The sequence below is a fragment of the Quercus robur genome, chromosome 7 (assembly GCF_932294415.1).
Source record: "Quercus robur chromosome 7, dhQueRobu3.1, whole genome shotgun sequence".
NCBI lineage: Eukaryota > Viridiplantae > Streptophyta > Magnoliopsida > Fagales > Fagaceae > Quercus > Quercus robur.
Genome location: NC_065540.1, coordinates 6,605,569 through 6,615,738, shown reverse-complemented (window position 1 = coordinate 6,615,738; position 10,170 = coordinate 6,605,569). Strand labels below are relative to the sequence as shown.

The 10,170-nt window shown below is 35.3% G+C and overlaps 2 protein-coding genes across 2 annotated transcripts; both read right to left on the bottom strand.

Annotated features, from left to right (window-relative positions):
- Positions 1 to 2,138: 2,138 nt before the first annotated feature.
- Positions 2,139 to 4,698, bottom strand: LOC126691944 (ras-related protein RABE1c-like). The gene is made up of 8 exons (XM_050387276.1): positions 4,531 to 4,698; positions 4,372 to 4,444; positions 4,158 to 4,258; positions 3,224 to 3,289; positions 2,964 to 3,061; positions 2,824 to 2,886; positions 2,522 to 2,614; positions 2,139 to 2,438 (listed from the first exon to the last, which is right to left on the bottom strand). Exons 1-8 carry the CDS (start codon positions 4,592 to 4,594, stop codon positions 2,355 to 2,357), a joined length of 642 nt encoding a protein of 213 aa, XP_050243233.1. The 5' UTR covers positions 4,595 to 4,698; the 3' UTR covers positions 2,139 to 2,354.
- A 1,650-nt stretch (positions 4,699 to 6,348) lies between these two features.
- LOC126691945 (uncharacterized) lies at positions 6,349 to 9,492 on the bottom strand. The gene is made up of 6 exons (XM_050387277.1): positions 9,209 to 9,492; positions 7,358 to 7,449; positions 7,185 to 7,263; positions 6,972 to 7,066; positions 6,650 to 6,745; positions 6,349 to 6,574 (listed from the first exon to the last, which is right to left on the bottom strand). Exons 1-6 carry the CDS (start codon positions 9,381 to 9,383, stop codon positions 6,494 to 6,496), a joined length of 618 nt encoding a protein of 205 aa, XP_050243234.1. The 5' UTR covers positions 9,384 to 9,492; the 3' UTR covers positions 6,349 to 6,493.
- Positions 9,493 to 10,170: the final 678 nt, after the last annotated feature.

The window sequence follows — 10,170 nt, the reverse complement described above, 5'->3', positions numbered from 1 at the left end:
TCCAAGGAATCATGACTAAATTTATTCACAATAAATTCAGCTTGTCATCTCATAAAATAATAAATAAATAAAAATTCAGCTTGTCATGACTCCATAACCCAACCTCTCACTGGGGTGACAATGTCATAAAAATCCCAAACCACACACCAAGGAGTACTACATCGTTGCCTTGCCTCCACTTTCTCAACAAGTTCTTCACCATTAAGCACATTTGCAGGTTATTCAAACCCCTAACATTCCAAGAAACTAGTCTTAGCTTCATAAATAAAAATAATAGCCACCCAACAACCTCCCTATACCCTGACCCTTAACTATCTAGGATAGTAAATATGTACAAATAATTCAAACTAACTACTAACTAGACCCATCAAATTAATTTTTATGTTGGTACACTCTTTAACTTATCAACTTATTGTTAGCCACCCTTGTTAATATTATACTTGCTACATGTTTTATGTGAACCTACTAGTACCTTTTGTTTCCACAAAATGGTGTTGCATGAATTTCTACTTATTGAGATTTCAGTTCATTCCCACTGTTCATATATTTTCTTCTAGATTAGCTGCTTTGGTTTGTAGTTACAAGTGGGTTCTAGAACGTGATCGATGTGTTGTAGGTGGACTACTTTTGCACTTGGTTGTTTTGAATAAGTTTATTATGTGTTAGGATTTTATTTTTAATTCCAAAAGATAGTTTTTGTGAGGAGTTATTTGAGACTTTTGTTTAGTTTGAATCTTGTGGAGTTTAGATCATTTGATTGCATTGGTGATTAGATGAATTACTCTTTTGCTTTTATTCGGGATTTAATTGATTGAGTTTCGAGGTATTCTATTTGGTCTAAATATAGACTTTCTTAATTGAAAATAGACACCAAAAAAAGCGGATCGGATCCTCTCCATTTCCCTTTGAAATGGAGAGGATACATTTCATGGCCAGGATTACTTTGAAAATAAATCAATGGCTAAAATGTGCCACATCAATTAAAAATGAATAACTTAACTCTAATAGCAAAGTTAACTGTGGTTAAACAAACTAAACCTTACTATTCGCTAAAGTAAGCGTTAACGTTGGAGAAAAAAAAAAGGGAAAAAACCAAAAAGAGAATGAGAGTCTCTTTTGATTTGGGTACTTCCTTCATTTTTCCCTTTTTTGCATCAGTTTTTGTGGCATCCAAACCCATCAAAAATACAAACTTTCCTTCATTTTCAGCAACCAAACGAAAAAAAAAAAAAAAAAAAAAAAAAAAAAAAAAAAAAAAAGATGACCCGAATCAATTGTCAATTAACGAAATTAATGCATTACAAGCAGAACAATCAAATTGAGGGGAAAAAAAAAGTATTTTCGTCTTCCTCATCCTGTTCTTCGTCGACGTTAATGCTTGTACTGCTTCGTCTTCTTTTTCTAGACTCTACTCTTCTCATTTTGTTACTTCTAGATCTGTTCTTCCTGAAATGTCTTGGTGATGAAATCGCAATTCACGAAGCTTAAAAGATAAGTTTAACACACTCTCGTCTAAACTGAACCATAGTTTAGACAGAATCCTCCGTTAACTTCATAGTAGTATTAGTCAGTATTTTTTTTTTTTGAGAATTAGTCAGTATCTTTTTAAATGATGTGGCACATCCTAGCCTTTCATTTATTTCAAATCAATCCTGGCCATTAAATGGACACTCTCCATTTCAAAGGGAAATGGAGAGGATCCAAATCCAAAAAATTGAAATGGAGAGGATCCAAATCCAAAAAAAGCGTGGATACAACCCCAGCACAGCTGTCCTAATGCTAGTAATGGAGATCGAAATTAGAGTATTAGTGTTGATGCTTTTTAATAGGACTTGAGACTCTGTATACTTGTGATTAAAACCTCGGTCAGCAAGATCAAGTATCACTTTCCATAAGGTCATCTGCCTCTGGTTCATTTCCTGGAATTTGAAATGAACCATTATGTTCATTTCCTAGACCAATAAAGGCACAGTTGATTTTTGCATATAAATAAATTTTCATAATACTTTCCCGACGGTTAGTTATTGATTATTACAACATACAAACTAACCAACCTTGCAAAGAAATAGAGCCCATTAATTGATGGATCAACGAGGAACAGGAAGATACAGGGACAAGCAAAAACCCTGCTATGCACCTTTAAAGAAAGTAGGTCATTATATTAGTTTTTATAAAGCGTTTGGCGGATTTCCTCCCCCATATATTTTGGGAGCATATACAACAACCATAGATTAAAAATGTGAGCAGAAGGTGCTTCCAGCTTTCCTTAACATACCAGAACCAGCCTTACATAATTGAGGAACCATATAACACATGCATGCGACAATGGCTCAACCCAGGTCATTTGGATAACCTCATGAGCTGCAGCATGTTGACCACTCCGTGGTAGCAGTTGAGCCCTTGGCTGGATCAGGTTTACTGATGTTGATAGTCTGGGGCTGCATTAACAGAATCATATATCAGAGACAATCTAAGATATTACTCCACATCACCATTGTAGGTGCAGGAAGACATATGTCACCTCAGCTTTGGAGTCAGTCTCTGTGAGTCTTTGCTTTATATCTCTAGCAATAGAAAAGAAGACCTGCTCCACATTCAAATTTGTTTTTGCACTCTGCTCAAAGGGTTTCAAGAATATTAGCGAACTAGAGGGATTATAACCATGTCATCCTCAGGGAGCTAGATGCTTTTCATGCTATTGAATTTTGGTTTTATGAGACTCAAAGGTAATGATAGATAAACTATGTGCCAATGTGGTCTAAACAAGTTGCATATATGAGGTATGTAGTTCCCAACTGAGTCATTCCACCCATTCACGCTTACCGTTTCAAAAAATTTGATACCATATTCATCAGCTAATGCTTGGCCCCTCGATGTTGGGACAGCCTACAAGAGGAGTCCTATAATGTCAGGAAAAAATACAGCCACTCAAGATATGTCTCTAGACAGATTTCAATCATTACCCTTTTGCTCTCATCCATGTCAGCTTTGTTACCCACCAATATTTTGTTCACATTGTCAGAGGCATGCTGCTCAATGTTCCCGATCCAGTTCCTGATGTCTACACAGATATTAGACCAGGGGATCATACATATGTAAAGCTTCAATTTTGCTTTTTTATTTTTTATAAATGTTAATCCAGCTCACTAATACCATGTGAGCTATATAAGCCTGATAACGAAGAAGCAAAATGCGAGACGAAGAAAAGAAAAAGGAGATATACTATTAAAAGATGATTCATCTGTTACATCGTAGACCAGCAATATACCCATGGCTCCCCTGTAATAAGCTACAAGAAACAATTAACAAACATCACAAAATTGAATAAAACAAAGAAATTCGTCACATTAAGAGAAAAAAGAAAGAAAAGAAAAAATCTAGACCTTACCCATGGTATCAAATATCAACACCTAAACCAGCACTTAGTTTCTTAAAATGCTAGGCACGATTTTACGAAACTAAATGCAGGGGCAGGAGTCCAGTTTATGTCATTAAAAGAGGTATGATTTTTGGAGTTGCAGATGAATGTCATTCTTAGAAACAGACACAAGAGTTGATCACAACATCAAGAAAATTATAGATATATGACACGAATACGTATGTGTCTTATTGTGAATCAATAATATTAAACACTATAAACATATGTTTGCCTATCCATTTGCATGCAAAGGTCCATGACCTGCATTTAAGTTTCTTAATCAAATTTCTTAACACACTTATAATTTCTAAACTTGTTCTAGGTAAATAAAAAGTCGCCAACCACCCGGTTGGTCTAATGACTCTAATGGCACCTCCAGATTGAAGGGGAGGGGGGTTCGGGTTAAGTAGGACATTCTAACTGTGCTCTTAAAAAAGGGGTTAAGTAAAGAATTCTTCATATGGGTCCAAATAAGTATCAACCACAAGTTGACACAGTGTTGCATCCCCAACTCTAACTTGTAGATACAAGAAATCTCCTACAAATCATAGCCAAAGGCAAATAGTCTAAAACCAAGTGCACCTTAAATAAAAACATATTTTGAAAAAGTGCGGTTTCAAGCCCATGTACCAAGTGGGCACACCTTAGCATATTAGTAGGTGCTACTCATTGAGCAATATAATATTGCAGGTCATTTTGAAACAAAACAATAAATAGTTGATCGGAAAATTTTAGGTACCTGTTGTAATTGTACGAAAACGTTCTTGCCCAGCAGTGTCCCATATTTGTAATTTGATACGTTTACCATCAAGCTCTACGGTCCTAATCTTAAAGTCAATCCTGATTAAGGAATTATAATAAGAAAAAAAGAATTCAGGAAAGTGTTGAAAACGATGAAACTAGCTAATACTAATACTAATATAAAAACAAATTAAAGGGTCTGAAAAACACACCCAATCGTTGTAATGAAACTTGTTGTAAAAGAATCATCTGAGAAACGTAACAGCAAGCAACTCTTTCCTACTCCTGCATATACATAATTATAATATGTGAGAAATATGTCTAATTTTTATTCCCAAAAAAAAAAGTGGTGAGAAAAGAGAGTCACTTGCCACTATCGCCGATGAGAAGGAGCTTGATTAGGTGATCGTAGTCGGCTCGAGCTCTGGTCGCCATGTCCGAGCTCCAAGTGAAGTTGGGCTGAATTGGACTCTATTATATCTCTCTCTCTCTCTCTCTTCTACGAAAGTCTCTCTGTTTTCTTTTTTTCAATGAAGTTTTTAAGTTTAATATCTGTATCTTTGGTGGGGGGGAGGATCTGCTGTGTCTCGGGTGAAGCTTGGAGAAATGCATGTTTGATGACGTGGCATTTATTTGGGCTGTGATTGGTTTCAGCTTGCTTGTTGTGTTGGTCTTTCATGGCTAAGAATGCATTGGATTAACATTTTGTAGCTAATGAGAGAACTTTGGGAATTGATCTTTCTTTGTTGTTGAGAGTTAGTAGCTGTTTCCGCAACCGTTGTTTGTTCAGTTAATCATATCGTTGTCTGTTTAGTTAATCATATAATTTGTTACATAGGAACACTGAGAATTTTAATAAAGGAAAACATTAGCTTACTTACCTGACAAATTATGAACAGTGGAGTAAAAGTAGTGAGTCCAGAACTCCACCACTCATGACTTACAATGTGAGCAAGTTGTGGCAAAATTTATAAGCCTGCATTACTCGATTTTAAAACATGTATTAGTTCTACTTTCTAGATTTTCTCTAGTTTTAAATAAAAACTCCAATAATATTTTTTTTGTGTGAAATAAATGAAAACAATATTTTCATTAGACTCCAATAGCTTTAGTGGTTACTTGATTAATGATTAAAATTTAAATTTAACCTTAAAACAAGAAGCCCGCCTAGTACATTATAGGATATTCTGTTATTCTTCATCATCTATGATGTTGTCAGCAACAATATTTAGGGGTGTTATTAGTTGGTGCAAGACAGACTAGCCAACATCAGAGCAGCCTGGCAACCATCACCTTGTCCAGAATTGAATTGTTACAATATAGCATATTAAATTAATCTTTTAATAGATCCTTTTGAAGTGTCTTGTATAGCATAAGACAAAGGTCTAGCCCATTTACAGCCTTGATCATCCAGCAAAGTCCTCAATATAATAGAAGCTGATCATTGAGAGTATTCACATCTGTTCAAAGTTGAGCCTATGATCATCTTGCAAAGTTTGCAACAAACCCAAACTCCTGAATAAACTCGTGCCCATTATTAGGTTGTTGAAGCTCAAAGTAGAGACTTAATGCACTGTTTTGAGCAAATCACCTATAGTTATGGAAAAGCGCCTTTTACTTCTGATTTTAGTTAGCTAATCTAAAACTTCTTCAGAAATTTAACTGATGAGACTTCTTTTCACTTAGTTTCTCAAGTATCACCAAAAGTAGGCTTTTCAAACCAAGCATATGGGCTCAAGGTCTCCCGGAACAAAGTTTTTTATTCGATCAGTAAAGTTTGTTGACATTTAACAAGAACTCACAACATGATTTTCATTACTCTCAATACTCAAACCATAATGGCTTCTCATCCTTATTTGTCTATTTGGCAACTGAAGATGAGCCCAACCATCAAACCAAAGGTGAGAACTGAGAAAGTTAACTAAAACCCCCTACAGTAGTTAGATACATGGGGCATATGGTATAAAGAACAAAACTTAGGTACAATATTTTATGTACACAACATTGGGCTCTCCAATTAAATTCAAACACAACTGGATTACACTTTATCTACTTAAGAAAGATAATATTGTTTCTGCATATTGATCAATGAAGACAAGTGTTTGAATTTAAATGGAGAACCTAATGTATAGCACCTAATGTACCATACACCCTGGTATAAAATTTGTCCTTTTAAAACATTGCAGATATTTCACTGAAATTATATATGATAGATAAAATAATGATGCCATCAAAGATCGGCAAACTTCTGGAGTTACCTACTTATAGCAAAAGACCAAAAAGCGGTGGCTACAGCCTAAAAAATGGACATTTTCAATTAGTATTTGGTAAAGCCTACTCGCTTGCCACAGCAGCAGCAGCAGCTTCCAAAATTCTCCTAGCTTCTGTGTTCTGATCAGCTAGCTCACTTGGGGTCTGCTAAAATTATTACCAATTAGAAAAACAACAATGAAGAAGAAACCTAATTCTGAAATCCCTTCAACTACTAACCTTTCCATATGAGTTTGTGTTTGTAGGAGAAGCCCCAGAAGCCAGTAAGAGCCTTATAACATCAACATGCTCACCTCTTCCCGCATGATGGAGAGGCTGCAAAGTAATGTCAAAATGACTATCAAGACTATTAAAAATAATGTTTGTTTGAAAAGAAAGAAAATAAAAATATATGTGGAATCATTTGATCACTGTGCCAGTGTGCATTCTTCTTGTCAACCACATAACTAACATTATTTTGGACTCAGGTTTCAGCAGCTAGTTTAACAGTGGGACCTCCCAATAAAACTACAGAAGAGTGTCCAGTTTGATTAATACTCACAGTATCACCTTCAACATCAACTGATTCTAGCATCCTCTTTACAATTTCTGAGTCATTAGAAAAGTTTAATAGAAGTTGGGCTATCTCGATAAATCCTGTAGTAGTCAATGCAGAAAGAAGAGTCAAAGAAAAAAGATTAGCCAGCAACATAGAATCACAGAATATGGAGGAAAAATATAGTTCAGATATGACTGTTTTTGAAGTGGCGCCTACCCCCTGCACAAGCATCATGAAGAGGAATTGCACCATCTTCATCCTTAGCCTCCAAGCTTGCTCCTCTTTCCAAAAGTAGCTGTTTGGGAAAATAGTATCCATAAGTTAAAAGACATTTTATTATGACAGAAACACTAATAATAAGTAGCAGAGAGAAATAAGAGGTGACTGACCTGGACACAGGGCAAATGGCCATAGAGACAGGCCAGATGGAGAGCTGTGTCCCCATCTTCCACAGGTTCATCAATGCTTCCAGTCAAGTTATCTGTACCCATTCACAGATAAAACAAAGCATTAGCAGAAAGGTGACCATAATGGAGCATATGGATGCTACACAAAAGAGATACCTTGATGCTGTTTCCATAGCATTTAAAAACATAATTCTATGCAAAAGTGTCATTCCTAGAAATCGAAATAAATTTCCTATATAATCCTACATAGACTCATGCAACAACTCATTTCTAACACATCAAAGTTCATGTTCTAAAGGACATTTAAACACCTTTTATTTTTTAACATTAATACAAACAACCTGCAGAAAGACTTAAAACATTATATTTTATTATTAGTTACACACTCACCAGTAGGTCTTGAACCCAAGACTTCATCCTCCACCTTGCTCTTATAAGGGGAGGAGGTGTCAGTTGAGTTAGAGCTCTCTGACCAGAAAGACTAAAAACATAAGCAACCAATTTAACTTCTCTGTTTAACTACAAAGTCTGATAGAGGAACCAGCCAACCTGCAGTCTGTGGTAAGATATTTATTTCTAGTGAGTTTATATTTTCTTCCTGATTTGCAGGCAAGAGTCTATCAGTTTAAAAAATACTTACAAATATTTTTCTTGCTTCTTTGAAATTCTTTTTTATTAGAACTCCTTCCACAGGTCCACTTTCTTGTTTATTTCAATAACACCCTCCCCCACCCTCTAAAAATGTTCTAAAGAAAAATATATTAGTATAAGACTCTTGAACTTCAATTCTGAATCTTGAGAATGCAGCTCAGAGGAGTGACTTCCACACTCAAAGTTCACAATCTACTGAATGCAGATTCTCCATGACAATACAAAATTTCAAAATCCAATTTAACACATGATCACTACATTTTAAGTTATTATATCATTCATTTGACAATTGAAGAAACTGGGGAGGAATGGCTATCATGACAAATAATATATCAAACTAGCTTCGCTGATCAACCCTCTCTCTCTCTCTCTCTCACACACACACACACACAAAACCAGTCTTCAGCATGTCCTAACCAGCACCCCACACTTCACCCCATACTGCATATCCAGAACTCAAAGGCCAAAAAAATTAAAACTTGTCATAGAAACAGACCCAGTATAACACCATACTTGGTAAAATCTCAAATACCAAAACCTAATCATTACCATTCAGCTCATCAAGAAATCTTCTACATGCCAAATTCGAATGCCAACCGCTCCAAACCAAACGCATCCAAATACCTCCAAGCTCGATAGATTCAGCATCACAATTAACAATCCCCCACACCCCCCCCCCCCTCCCACGGGCGGGACACAGCACACTATGGAATTGAAACAAGACATTTTCTAATGGTATCAGTCTATCCACTTATGTCTGGTAAAGCAGTTCTACACATTAAACAAAATGAACTAACTAATGCGTTTAGCAAACTATGTAAACATTAAAGCACACTAAATAATACAATAAATCTAGGGACACCCAATTTCACACCCTAGTTCACTCCACTACTTTTTACAATTGATCACTTCAGCATGTCGTCAAATTGGGTGTGTCACTACTCCTTAATTCTATTCTATTCCTTTTCCCCAAATATTCAGTTCGAAATTCGAATATACAAAAAGAGTAAAACCATGTCACTTTTTTTTTTTTTATAACTCATAAAAAGGACATATGATGAAACCCTAGGCTTTTTAATTTGAAAACAAGCTTAAGAGTTAAGATTAACAAAATAAAATAGGCGAGGCAATAAAAGCAATATGATAGTAATAGAGATAGAGAGAGAGGAGTGATAAGAGGACCTAGAGCGAGGCGGAGGGCTTCGAGGTCGCCGAGCTGAGTAGCGGCGGCGAGGTCGCGGAGGTGGGGAGGGGTTTCGTCGTCGAGCTCAACCAGACCCTCTTCTTCGAACAAACCGTTTTCTTCTATGTCTTCGTCGTCTTCTATCATACCGTTGCGCCTTCCTGGAACCGCCATTTTTTTTTTCTTTTGACTCCTCTCTTTCCTGAGTTCACTTGGGGGTTTCTGTGTGTCCGTGTTTCAAAAAGGGTTTAGCGGACCCTGCGTGTGTTCAGGTTTTACAATTTGTATTTGTTGGTTTTTATTTTCTTTTAATTATGGAAAAATTATACTAGTTTTTCAAAACTATCCTTAATAAACTTTCAAAAAATTAGTTTATAAGAAAAATAAAAATAAAAAAACACACACAAAAAACAAAAACAAATAGTTATTATTTTTTTACAAAAAAAAAAAAATTAGACTTGAATAAAATAAAGGGCAATAAAACATTATAGTTATTTTTAATCAGAAAAAATTAAGAAGTTTTTTATTTTATTTTTAGAAACAACATTAAGAAGTTAATAACTACTGACTTTTGAAGTTTTAAAACACAATAGGGATGCAAACCAAACTCTATATAGCGTGTTCTTTGAGAGAAAGGTAAGATGTCATCTAAGCTTGTTGTGTGTATTAGTTGGTCCAATGAAATTCACATCATTTTAATGACATGACGTCATGTCAATTAAATAGCCCTAAGAATAAAATAAAATAATATAAATAAAAAAATCTTCAAAATTCAATAAATTACATGAACTAAAATATAGAGAGGTAAAAAAAGCATTCAAATCCCAATTTCTTGGCAACCAAAACAAATGCTGGAAAGGAACATCAACAATTCCAATTGCAACACAAACTTTGTCTATGATTTTTCTCAAGAAATTAATTCAAAATCTAGAGAAACTCATTCGCAAAAAAATTATTTAGG